Genomic DNA, 21,689 nt, shown 5'->3' on the forward strand with positions numbered 1-21,689 from the left:
TATAGGGTATCTAGGAATTATTCTAATTTTTTTTTTAATGCTTATTTATTTTTGAGAGAGACAGAGACAGAGACAGAGTGCAAGCAGGGGAGGGGCAGAGAGAGAGAGGGAGACACAGAACCTGAAACAGGCTCCAGGCTCCGGGCTGTCAGCACACAGCCCTACATGGGGCTCAAACTCATGAAACCTGAGATCATGACCTGAGCTGAAGTCAGACACTTAACTGACTGAGCCACCCAGGCACCCCTCTAGAAATTATTCTAGGCATGGCATACAACAGCAATAATCAGGACCGCTACTGTCCCTAATCTCATGGAAATGCAGAGGCAAATAAGGAGATAAATGAGTGAGATGACTCAGGTAATGATAAATACTGTAAAGAAAATAAAATGGGGTGTGGAACAGAAGATGATTGGAAAGAATCATCAGACTAGAGGGCAGGAGTACATCCTATCTGAAAAGATAACCTTTGAAAGACCACGTACTTATATAAAGACTGTGAACAGAACACTTCAAGAAGAAAGCAAATGATGTGCTCACTTCAGCAGCACATATACTAAGAAGAAAGCAAATGCAAAGGCCCTGAAATAAAAATGGATTTGAGTTATTTAAGGGGGAAAAGGCCACTGCCACTTACTGGAGAATGAAAGCTTTCTTTAAAAAAAAAATTTTTTTTTAACATTTATTCATTTTTGAGAGACAGAGAGAGACAGAGCATGAGCAGGGAAGGGGAAGAGAGAGGGAGACACAGAATCCGAAGCAGGCTCCAGGCTCCAAGCTGTCAGCACAGAGCCCGACGCGGGGCTTGAACTCATGAACTATGAGATCATGATCTGAGCCGAAGTCAGATGCTCAACCAACTAAGCCACCCAGGTGCCCCTGAAAGCTTTCTGCTGATAAACCAATTATTGATCTGCTTCTCAATGTGCCTTTTATGAACTCTGACTCATCTAAAATTTGCAGCAATAAAACTTTCAACAATCTATAAAGATACTTGGGATGACAAAACAATAGATCTTCTCAAACTCCCAAAATATCTTAAAATGAAGTATGACAGACATTTCAAATATATTTTCAAAAATCTTGTAAAATCTATGTATCTAATTGCTTTTCGACTGTTGTCAAGGGGGTGCCTAGGTGGCTCAGTAGGACTGAGCGTCCAACTTCGGCTCAGGTCATGATCTCGCGGTTCCTGGGTTTGAGCCTCAAGTCGGGCTCAGCTCAGAGCCTGGAGCCTGCTTCGGATTCTGTGTCTCTCTCTCTCCCTGCCCCTCCCCCTCTCTCACTCTGTCTCTCTGTCTTTCAAAAATAAACATTTAAAACAAAAAACAAAAAAACAAAAATGCTGTCAAGGAAGAAAGTACTTTTCAACTAAGAATTAATAAAACAGACCACATGAAGATGGTGATTCAAAAACTTAACTTGAAATGTTTTGCCACACAGATCAAATCAACTAATCACAAATACTTAAATTTCTTTAAATATGTTTGGTTATCATTAAACTTGAAAAGTAGTGATACACTGAAGTCCCCTCTTAAAAGAACAGTTTGAAATATTTATGAAGTTATTCTTTATAGAAAACATTCCATTATGCTATGAACCAAAAGCCTCAGCAAACGTAACTGGCAGGTATATTGGTTGAAGCTAAAACTAAAGAGGTTGTGTTAAGGTAAGTTAACAACTACCCAATGTTTTGGAAGCAAAAAAAAAAAAAAAACAGTAATAGCACTTAAAAGAGGTCTTTACACAGTCCACACAATAAATTCTGTTACAAACAATGCCCTAAAGTCATGAATGTCTATAATGCTCAGTAAAAAATAAGGCGCAAGGACATGCATTTCCTAGTTCATACTGAAGAACACTATCCAGAAGTAAAGTTCCATGGTGAGCAACCTTTTTCCATTAGAGTCAATTTACGGGAGAAAAAGAGAATTGTATAATCTCCATGTTTAAATAAGAAAAAAGATACTTTTATCATCATAACTATAATATCTGCAACTGCACTTAAACCTTATTTTATTTCCCAGTTGCCAAAGGGGTTTTCATTTACCTAATTATCTCAGATACCATACAGCAATGATGGTTACATAAAGCTGCATATCTGAATAGGTTTAGTATGAGTTGATCTCCTGCTACTGGGAAGAAGTATTTTAAGAAACTTGAAGTAAACAGAAACTGGCATCAGAACTGTACACCACTGATCAGGGAAGAAAAACGACGATCTGTTAAGAGATTATTAAGGCCTAAGAAAGGAGGAAGGAGGTTACCATCTAGGAGGACAGAGAGAACCAGAGGTAATCTAAGAGGGTTCCAGAGAACTTGGCAGTCCTGGGATACAGTATATAATGTGGAAAACTTTCCACTCTCAATTTGCTAATTGAGTAATAAACAGGAGTAAGGAATAAGAAGCACTCATTAAGACTTTTTAGATCCTGGGGCGCCTGGGTGGCTCACCTGGTTAAGCATCCAACTCTGGATTTTGACTCAGGTCATAATCTTATGGTTTGTGAGTTCAGGCCCCACATTCAGCTCTGTGCTAACAGTGCAAAGCCTACTTAGGATTCTCTCTTTCTCTGCCCTTCCCCTGCTTGTGCTCACACTCTCTCTCTCTTTCAAAATAAATAAATAAACTTAAAAAAAAAAAAAGACTTTCTAGATCTCTCTTTGCTCTTCTGCTCCAAGGATCAAATGCCATATAAGTGATGAGCCTGCAGTTTCTCAAAACTAGTATTAACAGCAGGATGTAATTAGAGAGAACATTCTTAATAACTCAACAACACCTACCAAGATGGAGTGGGATTATTAATGTGCTTGCTCATTTGATACTTTTAGCTCCTTGTTGCTGAACTAGTGAAGTTGAGCTGGTCTCATGAAGCCTATGGACTGCTCATTACTGGCCAGAGAAAAGGTTTTTATGTATTTATTTTTTAATGTTCACTTATTCTTTGGAGGGAGGGAGGGCAGAGAGAGAGAGATGGAGACAGAATCCAAAGCAGGCTCCAGGCTCTGAGCTGTCAGCACAGAGCCCAACGTAGGGCTCAAACCCACAAACTGTGAGATCATGACGTGAGCCAAAGTTGGACGCTTAACCAACCGAGCCACCCAGGCGAAAGAAAAGGTTTTTAAAAGACTAAGTTAGCAACCTGAATTTTTTTTTTACAATATAAGAACTTAGCTAAATATTTTTTATAATGGAGAAATGTATTATAAAGCACAGTTTATCAAATAAATGTTATTCAATTACACTGGGAAATATAAGTCTCCAAGGCATTATCTTCAATTTCTGACAGCAAGTAATTCAAGAAGTTAAAAACTTGGTTAAAGTGCCCAAGAGACTCATTATGAATTATTTCTTTTATTATTTAGATCTGAATGAGATGCCCCTAGGAGAATCTTTTATCTACACATAAAGACTCTCTCTTGAATGGTATAGTTCCAAACTACTAAAATATAACCTGAATTTGGAAATCTGTCAATTTTGAATCCATTTGTGAATTACCAAAACAACCTCAAAGACACTGAGGAAACTCACTTTAATTTGCAATTAATATTTAATTTGATGAATATTAAAGAAAAAGCTTTTGCTTTAAGAAAAAGCAAAAACAAAGTTAATCCATAAAAAAGAAATAAAATGACTAACCTTGCCCAAAATTTTTTTCGACTTAGTTATCAAAGTCAAAGCATAAAAATCATCAAGTATATGGCCTACCTGAAATCCTTAATACCAAGGTAATGACCAATACTAATTATTTTCATTTTCTACAATTTATATTACATCTATGTCTGAAAGCATTTATGTAACTGTCCTCAAAAATCGTTTCGCAGGGCTCCTGGGTGGCTCAGTTGGTTAAGTGTCCAACTTTGGCTCAGGTCACAATCTCACAGCTCATGAGTTCAAGCCCAGTGTCGGGCTCTGTGCTGACAGTTCAGGGCCTGGAGCCTGCTTCGGATTCTGTGTCTCCCTTGCTCTCTGCCCCTCCCCAGCTTGTACTCTCTCTCAAAATTAAACATTAAAAAATGTTTTAATAAAGAAAAATTATTTCTCAAAATAGATACACTATATTTATTATTGAGGATTTTTAATTATTTCAAATATTTTATATATTCAGAAGTATATGCTTATTTTCCCTCTTAAAGGTCCTAAGTCTGGGGTCGAACATTTTAGCATTTCTTAATCAGACCTTAAGGGGCCACATTAACCACACACCTAAAACAAGTATTACTTTGCTTTCTTTTCTTTTTTTTTCCAAATGTTATTTTTGAGAGACAGAGAGAGAGAGAGAGAGAGAGAGAAAGAGAGAGAGACAGCATGAGTGGGGTAGGGGCAGAGAGAGGGAGACACAGAATCTGAAGCAAGCTCCAGGCTCTGACCTGCCAAGCACAGAGCCCAATGCGGGGCTCAAACCCACCAACCGTGAGATCATGACCTGAGCTGAAGTTGGACGCTCAACCAACTGAGCCACCCAGGCGCCCCACTTTGCTTTCTTTTCTATTTGTTCATGAATCAAGGATAAGAAGTGAACTACCAACTGTAATTTAGTAGAATTAAAAGTACTAGGTAGCAGAGGACACAGGGATTAGGAAAGGCTTCCCAAAAGTGGTATACTCCAGCTGGATCTTTACAAAGAGTTTGCACAGGGGCACCTGGGAGACGCAGGGTGTTGAGCCTCTGACTCTTGATTGCGGCTCAGGTCATGATCTCATGGTTCATGGGAATGAGCCCCGCACTGGGCTACGTGCTAACAACTCGGAGCCTACTTGGGATTTTCTCTCTCCCTTGCTCTCTGCCCCTCCCTGACTCATGCTCTGTCTCAATCAATCAATCAATGGAATTTGCCGCACACATTTAGGAGTTTAGGAGTATGTGGGTGGGCATCAAGATGGTCCCCAAGGATTCTCACCTCCTGATATTCATATCTGTGTGTTATCCCCTCCTCACAAAATAGGACCTTACAGAAATTATGACATGACTTTTGATCCTCTTTTTTGAATTTTCTTTCTTTATTTGAGAGAGAGGGTGTGTGTGTGAACAGTGTAGGGCCAGAGAAAGGGGAGAGAGAGAGAATCTCAAGCAGGCTCCACACTGTCAGCACAGAACCCAACGTGGGGCTCAAACTCAAGAACTGTGCGATCATGACCTGAGCTAAAATCAAGAGTCATACATTTAACCAACTGAGCCACCCAGGTGCCTCTGATAAGTCCTAAAAGACCCTGAGGCTCTGTCTTGCCTTCTCTTGATCACTTACTCTGAGGGAAGCTGGCTATCGTGTGAAGACACTTGAGAAGCTCCATGCAGAGAAAGTGGAGCTTACTGCTTACAATAACATTAACTTGCCAGCTATATGGGTAAACCACTTGGAAAGTGAATCTTCCAGCCCCAGAAAATCCTTCTGATGATAGCAGTCCAAGCCAACAACCTGACTGCAACCTCATGCGACTTTAAGCCAAAGCAAACCAACCAAACCATTCCCAGATCCCTGGCCCACAGAAACTAAGTATAATAAATGGTTATTACTGTTTAACTAGTTAAGTTTAGGGAGTAGTCTGTTGCAGAACACAGGTAACTAATATAGTGCACAAGACATAAGACAAAGAAGAAGCACAGAGGAATGATACCTGGGCAAGCTTGAGTATGTGCTTCAGGATGGTTAAAGCATAAAGAGACAAGGCTAGAAAAGTACACATGGAACAGGATCAGAGTCTATTTTCTGCCCAGCTAAGGAATTCCAACTTCATCCTTTTGGCCAAGCAATGGTCAGGGAAATTAGTGCAAGTTCTTCAGCAGAGAAATAATTGGATCCAAATTTTAAAAGAAATACTGAATAAGAGTAGACAGTAAACCATGACTACAAGCCCTCCCAACAGGGCGACCAGTTAAAATATTCTCTTAATACTGTAATAGGAGTAATGAAGATAACAGTTGTCAGGTAAAACTCCTCTGGGGCCTCTAAGTATTCATAGTCAAAGAGTTCACAGCCCTCCACATTCCAACCAGCTGACTCCACTACAGGTGTATGTGCACAGTTGATCCTCTCCCACAACCACTTGGACAGAGACCTTTCAGAATAATTCTTACCATTAAGTCATTAAGTCTAGTCTACTCAAGACAGAAGTTTTAATACCAGTGTGGGGTGCTCCAGATGTGTATCCTCATAACTAGTTATTGTTATTCCCTAACCACCAGGAACTGTTAGACCTCAACATCAGTTGCATCATGAGAATGAAGGAAATCTATCAGGAAACCAAAAGCAATTGCTGAATCCAAATTGAGCCCAAATAACCAGCCACCATTTCTAACCCCACCTCACCATCCCATCCAGAGTAGGTCTTTCTTCTGAGCTCTGGTTACCCTCCCTCCTGCAGACCACCTTCCACTTAACCATATGGACACTGAGGCTCCCCAAAATGCCAGGCATCACTAATGACTCTCAATGACTAATGACTTTCTGCTTCATTGAAGTCAGAAAAAATTCTCATTCTTAAGACTCTAGATTTCCCCCCCTTATCCCAACATATTTATTCACAACAAATTAAGATTCTGATATAATGATTTCATTCATATAATTTTAAAAACAAGTAAATCCAATCTACTAGATGGTCTAAGGATGCATTCATCAGTTTCAAAAAACAAAAACAGTATCCACAAAAAGCAGAATAGTGCCGATCTCTGCAGATGAAGAAGAAAAGTTTTTGACTGAAACAAAATGCATGGGGTAGGAAGTTTTTTAGGAGTGCTGTCGTAGTTCTCAATCTGGGTGGTGGTTACCTAGGTGTTGGCTTTACTGTTATTCATGAGACTGTATGTATACTTGTTTTATATACTTTTCTCTATATTTCTCAATAAAAATGTTTTAAAAAGGGAAGGCTCCTTAACCCATAAACAATGTTCAATAAATATGCAAATAACATATAGAAAACCCACTAAAGAGGATAATTTAAGTAGTATATATGTATGGTTAAAAAGTACTTAGGCCCTGCCAGTAGCATTTTTCTTCTAATCAAAACCAATATTATTTGCCTCCTAAATCAGCAAAAAGACTATTGAACTATCATGCCTCTGCTGGCAAGCATGGTAAGTAAAACTGGTTCTCATACTCTGATGTGATCTCTATAAAGCAGTTTGGCCTTTTGATTCAGAAACTCTTCAAATCTCTTAAACTGAAACATGAGAAGTGTTATAAGCTTAAAAATCTTACCCTCAATGGTTTTTTTTTAACAGCTGGAAGAAAAATTAGAACCAACATAAAAAATAACAAACCAAACACTGCTTAAGAAAATTATGTAGATCTATTTGAAGAACTATAAGTTATCCTTTAAAATGATCATTATGGTTATTGTAGTTACATTATTTTTTAAATTTTATTGGAAATACATGCTGATATATTTATATATAAAACAATTTTATAGGATTTCCTTCAAAATAATAGGTGAGGGTATAAATAGACCAAACTGGTCCTTAGCTGACAATGGCTGAAACTGAGGGATTAGTACAATGGGGGGTCGGGGTGGGGGTGGGGGTGCTGTCTGATATTTGGTATATGTTTGAAATTCTTCATAATAAAACAAATTACTTTTAATTAGGAAAAAAATTAAGCGATCAATTTTATTTGCATCTTTTTAAGCTAAGAAAAACATATGAAGGGATAGAGGAAAGTAATTCAAAATGCTATGTTTATGTTAAGAAGCCTTCAGTATTTTAACTCTCTCTGCTTTTTTACTTCTATGGTTTAAAAGATATATTCAAATTTGAATTAAGGAAATCTATTCAGCTATTTACTCCTTTGAACATAATTTAATCAAAAAGTTTCTAAAAATTCCAGTTAACCAAAAATTCCTGAATCTATCTTCTAAAACAGACACAGTGAATTATTTTTATTTCCAGTGCACATTTTGGATTTTTCCCTGGCTTTTTAAACTACATTTTTACAGCTGTTCTATTTTGAAACCTAGTTTTCTTCTGCTGCATATTTATGTATTCAATGCTAAAACCAGCACTTTGGTACTTCATATTTTAGCTGAAAAAACAGTTCTTGTCTTTTACTTCAGACAGTTAAAAAGTATCAAATATAGGCAGCTTATGTGGACTCTATTGGCTACTCATAAACTGTTGATTAGCTAATGCCATAAGGAGTACTGTACTTATCTAAAAAGGTAGGTTACTGTGTAACTAGACTAAAACCTGTGTGTGTGTGTGTGTGTGTGTGTGTGTGTGTTTTAATTACTATGAAGAAAATCTAAATATAGGGAATCATTGTTGAAATACACTTACCAGGATGATTGGAAATGGGAGGCTGGAATGCAAGCTCATTGTGAACTGGCCCTGAAGAAAAGACAATAAAAATCCCAATTTTATTTATTAAAAGTTTTCCAATGCTAAAACTTTTAATAAACCTTACTTAAATATAACTATCATACCTTAGGAGTGGTTTAAAACTTATTCAATGTCTAAAAATTTAAAAGCTTAGTTTAGATTACTTTATATAAGCAAATACTCTCAAGGTACTTTTGTGGATATTTAATAGCTAACATTTTAATGCTATGTGCCAAGTGCTGTTAAGCAATTTGCAATAACTGTACACACAAGATTTAAATTATAAATGAATTATTCATGTAAGGTGATAAGAGTGTAATTTACAATGCAATATACAACAATAATTCAAAATCTTAGGTCCGTTCTAAAAACAAATGTTTAAAGTTTATTAAATTAAGGATAAATTGAGAGGTTATTAAGCATTAAAACACTGTGCTAAACCCTTCACACGAATTATTCCATTTGCTTTTTACAACACTCCTTGAGACAGATACTATTACCCTTAAGGCTTAGTTAGTGGGGGTTATATAACCTGCCAATGGTCACACAGCCAGTTAAGGGTCCAACCTCAGCACCTTAACCACTTTGCTGGGCCAGGAAGCCATAAAAAATTACATTCCCTAAGATATGGAAAATAGTAACATAATTGAAAAAAAGCAGGATACAACAATATATACATAGTATGATCCTTTCTCTCCCAATATATATACACCCGTTTATATGACTGGAAGAAAAAATATGAAAAATATTAGAAGTGGATATCTCTACGTGGTAGGACTCTGTAAATTTTCTTATTTACACTTTTCTGTATGTTCCAAGTTTTCTTTGGTTCTATTAATCTTATAATGGAGGAAAAGGAATTGGATACATATGAAAAATTCAGGGTCTTGATTTCACTAAGCCAAATGAACAATGTTCCTCTTCTGTCTGAAATTACAAGCTATGGTTATTAGTAGAGTATCCCTCCAAATCAAGCCTGCACAGAGTAATGATAGAGACAACACGTAAGTGTCTGCATTTTGCTGAATACTATGATGAGGGAAACCTTGAGATCTTGACACTCAAGGGATTTCAATCCACTTAGGGTGGATATACAGATATACATGAGACCTAAGAACATATACAAAGTAAACAAACAAATGAATGGAAATCAATGTGATGTTAATGAAACATCAGCAACAGAGAAATAAATTCAGTAAACATTACTCCTCTAAAACAAAGGTATGATAACAAAACCATGAAAAGTAAATAATACTGTTTTTACCAAAATGCTGAAAAGCAGTAATCATTTAATGAAACTAAATTGTAAGATGAATAAAAGATGTAAAAACATTTAAAAAAAACAGAAAGAAAACAAGTTCTCAAAAAGAAAAGGCCCTTAAAACAAAAACAAGAGCTTACAGTAATGTCCGGGATGGGGCGGCATAGGCGGGTGGTGCTGAAGATGGCCGTTTTGGTGGTGAGGCAAATTAGGTGTGTATGGTGCAGTCCTACTTCCAGTCCAGGTGGTAGTGCTGTCTAAAAATTAAGGCCCACATGGATTAATTTGCTTTTATAAAGTCTGCCTATTTTTTCTCAACTACTTAAAAGATTTTAAAAAGCATGTACATACTATGATGGTAAGTAGCTGGCTGACCAGTAAATCCATTCTGCTGCTGTCCTGGCTGAGGCCCTGAAGCTATCTGCAACAATCCTTCACTATGGCTGCCTGCCAGTATACTGGCAGGCTGACCTAGAGGAACAAGAAGACATTAATACGGTACATTTTTAGATGCAATCCTGCGTTTTTATACAGTAAATGAAGGACCAACTATAACTGATGATCGAAGCTATAAAGATGGGCAAAAAGTGGAACTAGTCCATGGTCTATCAAATAACAAACCCTAAAGTCATCTATGAAGGCAAACCTTAACTTGAAAAAGTTGAAAATTATTCTACCTTAAAGTAATGCCTAGCTAATTTTAGAGGCCTTTTCCTTCATTAATATTCTTCACGTGCCAGCAAAATCCCACTACATGTCTAGCCTATCACAGTAACTTCAGAAGCACATCAGCTCATCACTGGCCATGCCATCTAGCTCTAGACCCTTCTAATTAGGACTCCAAAAGTCCAGGCTCAAGAAAATGTTGAAAACTGAAATTCATTATCATCAGCACTGGTACTGGTAATGGCAAAATGCTATGGTTTGATAAAAGAAAAGCAGAGCAGGCAAATCTTTTAAATGGAATGTGATGGGTAAGGTGAAGTTTAGAAGAGTTCAGGCTTCACTGTTAAATCAATAGAGCATTGCTAGTAAAAACAAAAACAAAAACAAAAACGAAAAACCACCAAAAAAAAAAACCAAAAAAACAAAAAAAAACACACACAAAAAAAATAACAAAAAAAAAAACCCAAAAAACAAAAAACCACAACAAACTCGAAGTCTACTTTGAAATTTTTTCATGTACTTTTAAAAACCAAAAATCATCTCTTTCCAAGAACACTACCATATTCCTGGATTTACAATAAATTACTTACTCTTTCTATATGTAATATACCAGAAGGAGTAAGACTCCTGTGGCTTCTATTCTATTCAAAACCATTCTACAATATTGCTTACTGACCTACATTTTTTAAAAGATTTTATTGTTTTTTTTTTTTTTTCTTAAGTAATCTCTATCTTCAACGTGGGGCTCAAACCCACAACTCCAAGATCAAGAGTCACATGCCTCACCAACCAGGCCAGCCAAGCGACCCAATGACCTACATTTTTAAGGCCTTTTTTTTTTTAAGTGGAAAATGCTTGATTTCTTTAAGCAAGCATTAATGAAGTCAATTGTTAATTCCATTTGGAAAGCAATGAAATTTCACAGTTGTTATCTATCACTGACATAACTTCAATCTTTTCTCATCTAAATGGGAATATAATCAAGATACACAAAAGGAAATGACACCATCGATCAAAGTATCAAGGAAAAGGAACATTTTTCTCCTCTCTACAAATCACATTTCCTTAAGGCTAGGATTATAAAATTAAAAGTTAAAGAGATCATTTCAATACTCCCCAATTATTTATTTTTAAACATGATGTTTTTAGAAACCTCCCTTCCTACTCATCCCCAAAAATTTTTTCCAAGTTATCTTCAAATGTTAATGACATTTTTACTCTTGCCTTTAACAACTGTACATGTCAGATTCTTAGCTACCTTACAAAAAGCGTCCCTATATAAGGGAAATGAGATTATTTTAATTTACAGATACTTAAAAAAAAAAAACACCTGAAGATATTCAAGTGCCAAATGAACACAGGTTGTTATTGGTACTGAATATTTCTATTACACAATTCCAAGTGTGTAAGATGAAATTAAACAATACACCTAGATAAGCTTATTTGAAAAAGTCGTCCTTTTTTTTTTTTTTAAGTTTATTTATTTTTGAGAGAGCACAAGTGGGGAATGGACAGAGAGAGACAAGGACAGAGAGAGAATTCCAAGCAGGCTCCACACCCCCAGTGCAGAGACCGACACAGGGCTCAAACCCACAAACTGGGAGATCATGACTTGAGCTGAAGTCAGACGCTTAACCAACTGAGCCACCCAGGAGCCCCTGAAATAGTCTTCCAATTCCCCTATTTTGTCCAATTTCTTTTCTTTTAATCCTATCAATACACTTTTTTGAGATCTACAGAACATTTTGAAACAAATTCTTTAAAAATCACGATTCGACTATGAAAATATATCTAAAAAATACCAAGACAAACTATCTGCATTTCATTCATATCACTTTTCCTGGTTTTCAATAGACTTGGCTCTAGGGAATAGAACAGTTAGAATGAAGTCACTTTAGCAAGCATCAACAAAGACATGCAAATTTAATCTCCAGATAATATCAATAAAAGTAAGTAATCTATGCTTGGCTGGCTATAATGTGCTTTCTTTTATTATCCATCACTGACCACTCTGTAAATAAAGAGTAGACAGATAATAGAAGCACTAAGTGATTAAGAGGGCCCAGGCTCTAAAGTATATGCTTAAACTATAAGATCCACTTAGAATATGCTGTCTATGGTGAGACCGTCATCTCAGGTAGCAAATCCAAAATATGTTGCTACATACATTTTGGTGAAGAGGTAAAACGAATTAAAGGGAGGATATTTGGTATACTTTACTTGTAAACTCAATCATAGAAATTAGTCCCCCATTTATTCCAAAGATCAAATTTCTATTCTGAATCTCATTTGATATTAAATAGAATAATGCTTCCTTTGGTGGCAGCTAACAAAGTATTAGTCCAGATCTATCAACAATCTACTGCTGATGTGGGCTGAGATACACTCTCCTTAGCAACCAGGTGCAAATAACACCATATACATGCCAAGACCCTGCTCTGTAATTAGTTTAAAAAAAAAAAAAAAAAAGCGACTCCACTTGCCAAACAGCAAACCATGCAACATTTGGTGACTGTGCAAATAAACAACAATATTAAAGAACAATATTAAAGGGCGCTTGGGTGGCTCAGTCAGTTAAGCGGCCGACTTCGGCTCAGGTCATGATCTCGCGGTCCGTGAGTTCAAGCCCCGCATCGGGCTCTGTGCTGACAGCTCAGAGCCTGGAGCCTGTTTCAGATTCTGTGTTTCCCTCACTCTGACCCTCCCCCGTTCATGCTCTGTCTCTCTCTGTCTCAAAAATAAATAAACGTTAAAAAATTAAAAAAAAAAAAAAAAGAACAGAATCATTATTGCCCTGATCAGGCCCAAGAAAAGATAAACCTAATATCCCTCTGTCTCTATAATGTAGCAGAGAAGATGGTGTATCTCTATCACGAAGAGCCTTTTAGAAAAATTTGTTAAAAAAAAAAAAAGATACACAGAATTTAGCTTTATTTCAAAATTGACTAAAATACATAATGTCTATCTTAAGGGATATAAGTTATGAACAACTTTATCAAGATCCTTTTTTCTAAATTTGTACAAGGGAGACTGAAACGGCTATTATAAAGTAATATTCTGCCAGATAAAAAATAAAAACTGATTAAAGTAAAGCTTGCAATTCCATTAACAGAAATGTTTACAAACATCTTGGTCCAAAACTACTTGTTAACTACTCAAACACTTCTCTAAAACATACCTGAAAGCTCAAGACAATTCTTACCTCTGCATGTAGTAGTAGAGGTAGTACAAATTGACCATTAATTTAAATCAATATTATAATCAAAGTTATTACTTAAATTCCAAGTTGACTGTACATCAACATAAAAACACTTAAGTAGGGGAGCCTGGGTGGCTCAGTCGCTTTAGTGTCCGACTTCACCTCAAGTCACTATCTCGCAGTTTGTGAGTTCAGCTCAGGTCACAATGTCGAGGTTCATGAGCTCGAGCCCTATCAGGCTTTCTGCTGTCAGCATACAGCCCACTTCAGATCCTCTATACCCCTCTCTCTTTGCCCCTTCCCTGCCCACACTCTCTCTAAAAACTAAAACATTAAAAAAAATTTTTAAGTAAATTGCAAAATTACAAACACCATTTTTTCTAGGACCAACTGAAAGACCTTTTTAATACTTTTTTTCCTATAAAAGATATCACATTACTTTTAATTTTTACTTGGAGTTTCCTCCAAGTGACTACATGTAAATATTAAATAGGGAAAATCAACTTGCTGACTACACTGGATTCTACTACTCACTTGTGGAAGCCACAGGAATGTTGGGAAAGTTGGTGGTGCTGGTAGCATTAGACTCAGATGGAGCTAACAGAGCTGGGGTGCTGTATGTCTCCGTTGAGGCACGATTACTTGGTGGATGCTGGATGGTTTGAATTGAATGACCTTCAGTGGATAATGATGGCTGCCCTTCAAAGTCATGAACATATTCATCCTTCACCAACATACCTGGTGTAGCTATATAAAAAAGTAAACACATTTAAAAATTTTATAAGCTTCTGTTACAGAAAAAAAAATCTTGTATTGTAATAACACCTAAAATTAACTATAATGTAAATAACTCTAACTCAGAATTTTTTCATAATATTTGAAAAGAATACTACTTTATCAACAAAAACTATGCATTTAGAAATAGTGACATCAAATATATTTTACCAATCAATCTGACAGACCCCCCAGAAATGTGAAGATAGACTATACTCCGAACAACTTCCAGCAATGATCCTGAAGAGGTATTCCTTAGTTTATTGATTAACCTAGAAGTAATAATCATCTTTTTTTTTTTTTAATGTTTATTTTTGAGACAGAGAGAGACAGAGCATGAACAGGGGAGGGTCAGAGAGAGAGGGAGACACAGAATCTGAAACAGGCTCCAGGCTCTGAGCTGTCAGCACAGAGCCCGACGCGGGGCTCAAACTCACGGACCGCGAGATCATGACCTGAGCCGAAGTCGGACGCTTAACCGACTGAGCCACCCAGGCGCCCCGGTAATAATCATCTTAAACACAGGAGTTAGATGAAAACCAAATAGCTGGGGAAAATGTTTATCCAGATGAGAAGACCAAATTGAGATCAAGTAATTAGCTGTATCTTCTTGCTAATTTCACACTGTAGAAATGAGTGGGATCTGATAGCTATCCAATTCCAGGATTTAGACTTATTGTTAAGTGTCATGCATTCAAAGATTGAAATGTATTCAATGTCCGTCCCCTCCAGGGTTAGAACCAAAAAGAAAAATCCTAAATGGTAAGTCAAACTGAAATTTCCTTCTAGAAACCCAAATCAAATGATGTTTGATAAACATATGGTGTGAAAAAACCCAATAATCAACATCTTTCACCTATGTGGTTACGCCTTAAGCAAACCTAGACTCTAGCTGATACAACAACACTTTTCCTTTAACAAATTAGGGAAAGCTGCCTTTCCTCAAGGAAAAAAAGAAAACTTAGACTGCACTGATAATGTCAACTGTTCTCTGCCCAGAACCTCCCTATTTGTTTTAGACTATTGTTTTGGGGTATGCTTTTTGTCTTTAGCAAACAACCCTTTACTGCTTCTAAACTAAAACTACCCCATAATTTTACAACCCACAGAATTCTAATACTAGGTTCTCTTAGAATAATCAATTAACAGTCCACAAGAAGACATTCTCTTTTCCATTAAGAATCAACATCCAGGGGCGCCTGGGTGGTGCAGTCGGTTAAGCGTCCGACTTCAGCCAGGTCACGATCTCGCGGTCCGTGAGTTCGAGCCCCGCATCGGGCTCTGGGCTGATGGCTCAGAGCCTGGAGCCTGTTTCCGATTCTGTGTCTCCCTCTCTCTCTGCCCCTCCCCTGTTCATGCTCTGTCTCTCTCTGTCCCAAAAGTAAGTAAACGTAAAAAAAAAAAAAAAAAAAAAAAAAAAAATTAAAAAAAAAAAAGAATCAACATCCAGCACCCTTTGTGTTTCCCTTATGTCAGTTTTTGAAAACATTGATTATACATAAATACCAATTAGTTACATGGCTTTTTTTTTTTTAAGTAGGCTCCATGCCCAAAGTGGGGCTTGAACTCATGACCCTAAGATCCCTGAGATCACAACCCTGAGAGTTGTGTAATCTACAGACTGAGCCAACCAGGTGCCCCAACATGACCTTTTTTTTTAATTGAGAATATTTAAAAGAATAAGCCATTGTTCAAATTACTATGTACAATCTCTTAAAGGGCTTTTTCATACATCAAAAGTCATGAAGACACCGATATAGTTAAGACCAAAAAATTCCGTTCCCAAAAGTTTTTCTTTAAAAAATTCTAGGGAGGGGCACCTGAGTGGCTCAGTCAGTTAAGTGTCTGACTCTTGGGTTTATGCTCAGATCATAATCTCACAGTGTATGGGTTTGAGCCCCACCTCCAGCTCTGCGCTGACAGTGCAGAGCCTGCTTGGGATTCATTCTCCCTCTCTCTCTTGCTCTTCCCCTCCCCTGCTTGTGCTTGCTCTCTCAAAACAAACACTTAACAAAATAAAATTTAATTTAAAAACATTTTTAAAAGTGAAAAAATTCTAGGGAAACAAAAAGATAACCAAAAGGATGCTTAACACATCACTATGTATAAGTGAAAAAAGAAAAAACTGGACCCAACCATTCATCACTAATGTTGGCCAAATCATAAAAATTCAAGAAAAAAGCATTTGGGACACAAAGTGAGTATTACTGTATTTATTCAATCTTTCAAAAAAATGATATCATTCAACAAAGTTCTATAATTTTCTTCATATAAATCCTGACATCTCTATTTAATTCCTGGACATTTTAGAGTTTTTGTTGTTATACTGACTAGGATCTTTTTATCAGATACTGGTATTGCTAGTACATAAAGAGAAAGCTACTGATTTGATGAAACAGCTGGTCAACTTGATATGCATCGCTTTTGCTTTTCAGTGGACTCTTTGGCCTAATGTGCAGTTGTAACAATTAAATCCTACTTTATGCCTCATAATATTTTTTTTTTGCCTAATACATTGACTAAACCTTTCCCAAATGTAAGCTTGAGACTTCTACCTGACTACAAGTCTCTTTGTCAAATAACTTAAACCATGTCCCTTAGGTGAAACTGTAGGTATCAAGGATAGATGTCTGCAATATACTTTTTTGCAAAAGAAAAAAAGTAGGTTACAAAACACTATTGTACACTATGATCACATGCATGTTTAAAAAATCACATCACGTAATTTAAAAAGCAAGGTCCGGAACAAGTGCACAATATGCTTTTTATTTAAGAAAGGAGGGAAATAATACATGTATTTTTGCGTAAAGAAACCCTGGAAGGAAACACCAGAAACTAATAAAAGTGATTACCTGAGGTAGGGGGGAATGGGGGCAAGGGTGGGAGCACTTCTTTTCACTGTATACCTTTTTATAGTATTTTGATTTATGGACCATGTATTGCCTATTCAAAAAAATAAAATTAAAAAACATATAGTATATATTTTTTAAGTCCAGAAAAACAGACACCAAACTATTAAGTATTTCTCTTTATGGACTAGCATTCCACAAATTCATCCACTGAGTAAATATTTATTGAGCACTTATGTTCCAGGTACGGTTCTAGCACTTGGGATATATTAATAAACAAAAGAAAAATCTCTACCCTCATAGAACTTACACTCTTCTGTAATATTTTTTTATTGTTTAAGTATCTAATATTGAGTACACATTACTCCAGCTTCTCCTAGCTGTCCATCTTGATCTTCATCTAATCAAGTGTGGACAATGCCAACTACCATGGAGGGGATAATGGGAATGGTGCAACATTTGAATTCACTTGGCTCAGTCAGTACCTGACACAAATGTGTACTTAGTAAGTGTTAGCTGTGATGATTTCATTGTACTTTTAGAGCAGTCATACCTGTAGTGACTGGAAAATGTCCTATGAAGTGTAAGGAATATGTATAAGGGACAGAAAAGCTGAAGCCACTGGGCTCACCTCCGACCACAGCACTTCTCTGATGCTACTCTTGCTGTCTCATTTACCTTTTCCTTTTCCTTCCTCCACTAGACTATGAGCTACCTAGAGTGGAGAAAACATACCTTACTTATCCTATCACCCCGAGATCCTAACACAGTACCAAGCAATACACGCTCATTAAATCTTCTTAAAATGAATATGCAGGCTGATGTGGTCATGGAAAGTTTCATAGAAGACAGGAAATAAGCTGGAAATGATTATCACCAAAATTCCAACTCAAAAGTGAAGGAATTATCCCATTTTCTTAACTTTTTCTTTACCTGGCTTTGTATTATTTCTTTGTCCAAATCTAGAAGGGACTGTGAAAAACATCTGTTGTTTTCTGAGGAAATGAACCACTGAAGCTGGCCTTAACAAACCACCACTAGGGGGACCTACAAGGCTAAAACAGCCCTAGAGCCACTAAAAAGAGCTGATCATCCACACAATCCGACCAATAACAGCTACTCATGACAGCAGTATTTCAGAGTAAGGGAGGAGTGTGATGAGTCCTCAGAATTGGATCTCCTCACAACCACCACCACTAAGGAAATTCTGATATAATTATCACTACAGTCTCCCAAACCCTAGTACTTTAATTCTCCAAAAGCAGGGATGGAGAAAGGTGAAAATCTGAAGGGTATTTACTTTCGAAGAAAATAAATGACATAATATCAAGGGCTTGAACCAATCTTAAAGGTACTCTTCCCAGACCACTACCACATTACCAACCCACTGTTCTCAGAAACCTACTAACCACTAACAAGTAACGAAAGGCACTAGAATCTTCCTCCATTATTCATGACATAGAAGAAAAATGGACAATAAAAACAAGTAGACTTTCATGCTCTTCCTAAATTTTGTTTAAGGTTGTTAAACAAGTGGATGGTAGTTCTGACCCACCCCTAAGACTCTGCAACAAGAAGTGCCAACCCACCGATTTCCCTCCAGAACAGCACACCTTTCTAAGATGACAGTGGTTCTTTATCAGAATTTCCCTGTAAATTAATTAGTTCCTACAAAAATTTTAGTTAATTAACACGTTCTAAGTAACAGCGCTAAAGTTTTAACAGAACTCTCTTCTCAAATATTATACTAAAAAACAAAACAAAAAACACCCCCCATTGATTTAATTTCCCCACCTCAAAACTCTCCTTTTAAAAACAGAATTGAAATAATCTATGAAAGTTAAAGTAGCCTTGTTTTATCGACTCAAAATGTAACAAGACTGAAAAAATATTTATATATATATAAATAAGTTAGAAACAAAGAAAAATTAGACTATTGGTATTTTCAAAGGATATGTTATACATGACTCTAAATTACCAGACATTATCGGTATCTATATTCATTTAAACTGTTCTGTGAGATTTTCTTCCAAAATAGTCTGTTTTTACCAATCAAAAAATATTGTTTATGTTTTATATTCTCCTATCATTTTTTTTTAGACCACTTTGGTACATAAGTGTAGTTCAAATCCAAAGAACCAACAGCCTATTTAAATCCAGTTTTAAATACTGATAAATGTCCCCCCAAATCTACATTTCCAAAACAGTAAGTATTTTTCCTGAAAATGCTACCAGAACTCACACAAACTAATTTTAGGTCAATAAAAAATAGAGGGGACAGGATAAAAGAAAACAGAAAGTTACAAGAAACAGATTACCTACCATTACTCTGCAGTGTTAATCCTGAGAGATCTTAATTTTTTAAAGGGGAAAAGAAAATGAAACATTAATCATTACCACAATAATATTTTCCATTGTATTTAAAATTACAAAATGTAATTTTACTTCACAGACCATTTCAATCCAAGATTAGTAGTATAAATACTACTATTTATAACTGACAATACATAAACTATTCAACCTATAATGCCTTCCATCTTATTTTTTAAAAATAATGTTCTAAATGGGCAGAATATGAGCTATAGTGTATACTTAATTTTAGCAGTCAAAATACAAATCTGTTCTAAAGTTCAAATTTAAATATTTATATTTCATTAAGAATATCTGACTCTTTAACCTTAGTTGAAGTACTGGGCTATCTCCAAATTTATAATTTAATGTAGAAAAATCAAATTATTGAGATCTGTTCCCTTTGTGCATCTAAGGATAAGAGCAAGTTCTACTCACCAATTCCAGGTGATACAACTCGTTCATAGTGATATGGATTTACACAGACACTATCACATTTTAAGTCAAATGCATACTGACAATATTTAACATGTTTGAGTTCATTTTTGTGAAGATCAGGCCACCTCCAGAGACGGGCATATATCACATGAGGAAATCCTTTCCGACCAGCCACCTAGGAAAAACAAACAACCATTTACTGGTCATCAGTTAATATACTGATCATACATTAAATAAGGCACTTAATATATATTCTCATTTAATTCTTACAATCCTACAAAGTCAGTATTATAACCCCCATCTCATAAGTGAGGAACATTTATGAACTAAAGTTACTTCTTTGAGACCTGTGCTCAAGTTTTTAAAATGCAAAAAAAAAAAAGTATGAGTTTGCTGAAGTACCCATTTCTAAAATCTAGAAATAAACATTTTAAATCTAATGACAGAAGATTTCTGTATGTTTCTTTAAAAACACGCAGCACATTGGGGCGCCTGGGTGGCGCAGTCGGTTAAGCGTCGGACTTCAGCCAGGTCACGATCTCGCGGTCCGTGAGTTCGAGCCCCGCGTCGGGCTCTGGGCTGATGGCTCGGAGCCTGGAGCCTGTTTCCGATTCTGTGTCTCCCTCTCTCTCTGCCCCTCCCCCGTTCATGCTCTGTCTCTCTCTGTCCCAAAAATAAATAAACGTTGAAAAAAAAAATTTTTTTTAATAAAATAAATAAATAAATAAAAACACGCAGCACAGAAGATATATGATATAGTTCTATACAAAAAATATAATCACTGAAAATGAAAGATTAAAAAAATTGTAAGATATAAGCTTTTAATACTAAATTTTAAAGATATGCTTGAATTCTTTTAGAGTTTTTCATATAAAAGTACCAAATATACAGTATCAGATTTCTAAATTATAAAAGGACCAAATATAACTCAGTTTTTAAAATGTACATATAATACCAAAAAAAGAAGGAAAAAAAGCTACAAAAATGAATACCAAAGTGCTAAAGGTATGGGGTTTCTTCTGCTTTTTGCTTTTATTTTCCAAATTTTCTACTTTGAATTTTTTTCTTGTAACATTAAAAAACTTAAAATATAACTTTATTATAAGGAACATCTATTCTTCCATATATTCCCATAATCATATTGGTACAGGATGTAGAGTACCTGAAGAAATGGAGCAAACATTAAATTATCCAATAGTAATGTAAGAGAAAGCAAGAATATTTTAATCTGCCACTACAAAACATATAGAAAAACTCTAGAACAAGACTAACCTGAAGCCTCCCATCCAATGTTCTCTGTATGGTAACACATTTGCTAGGATGAGCTCCATTTGTAGTTATAGCTGTTATTAAAGAATCCAGTTCATCTTTTTTCTCCTTCAGCTTCTTTACCAAACTTTCAATTGCTCTCTTTGCAAATGTTTCACTCTCTCCACCTTGTCTATGGCACATCAAACTATGTACAATGCTCAGACAGGCATCATTGCTTGTTGGTGTATTTGTAATAGACATATTGTCCATTTGTCAAAGTTATTCTTTTAAATCAAATAGGTCTCCAATTTCCGGAGAAATTTTGATCTTTTGGAGGCAGTGAAAAACAATGACTAACGTTGCAAGGAAAATTATTAGGCATGTGGTATTCAGGATAACCTAAAAAAAATGAGACATAGACATTAAAACACATTTCACAAAGTAGATTCAATTACTTGGGAAAAGAGGGAGTTGCTTCAGTTAAGTCAAAGACTCAATGTACATAATTTAAATTTTGTACTTAGAGTTTTAAATAACTTAATTAAAATGTTGCTGTTTCTGACATTCAAAAAAAATATTAAAGTTAGGCCT

General features: G+C 36.0%; 1 protein-coding gene across 5 annotated transcripts in view; it reads right to left on the minus strand.

Annotated features, from left to right (window-relative positions):
- Positions 1-21,689, minus strand: part of SMAD4 (SMAD family member 4) — a 111,386-nt gene that overhangs the window by 21,397 nt on the left and 68,300 nt on the right. For all 5 annotated transcript variants that reach the window (XR_005791598.1, XM_040478805.1, XM_040478804.1 and 2 more), the window contains exons 2-8: positions 21,120-21,497; positions 19,848-20,022; positions 19,383-19,412; positions 13,972-14,184; positions 9,924-10,043; positions 9,713-9,829; positions 8,270-8,320 (exon numbers count right to left, since the gene is read on the minus strand). Coding sequence is in view for 4 of the 5 variants with exons in the window: in XM_040478805.1 (XP_040334739.1) it covers positions 8,270-8,320; positions 9,713-9,829; positions 9,924-10,043; positions 13,972-14,184; positions 19,383-19,412; positions 19,848-20,022; positions 21,120-21,368 (955 nt within the window). In the remaining variant the exon portion in view is untranslated. The remainder of the gene's footprint in view (positions 1-8,269; positions 8,321-9,712; positions 9,830-9,923; positions 10,044-13,971; positions 14,185-19,382; positions 19,413-19,847; positions 20,023-21,119; positions 21,498-21,689) is intronic.

This window comes from Herpailurus yagouaroundi, unplaced genomic scaffold (assembly GCF_014898765.1).
Source record: "Herpailurus yagouaroundi ecotype Mexico unplaced genomic scaffold, PumYag 142, whole genome shotgun sequence".
NCBI lineage: Eukaryota > Metazoa > Chordata > Mammalia > Carnivora > Felidae > Herpailurus > Herpailurus yagouaroundi.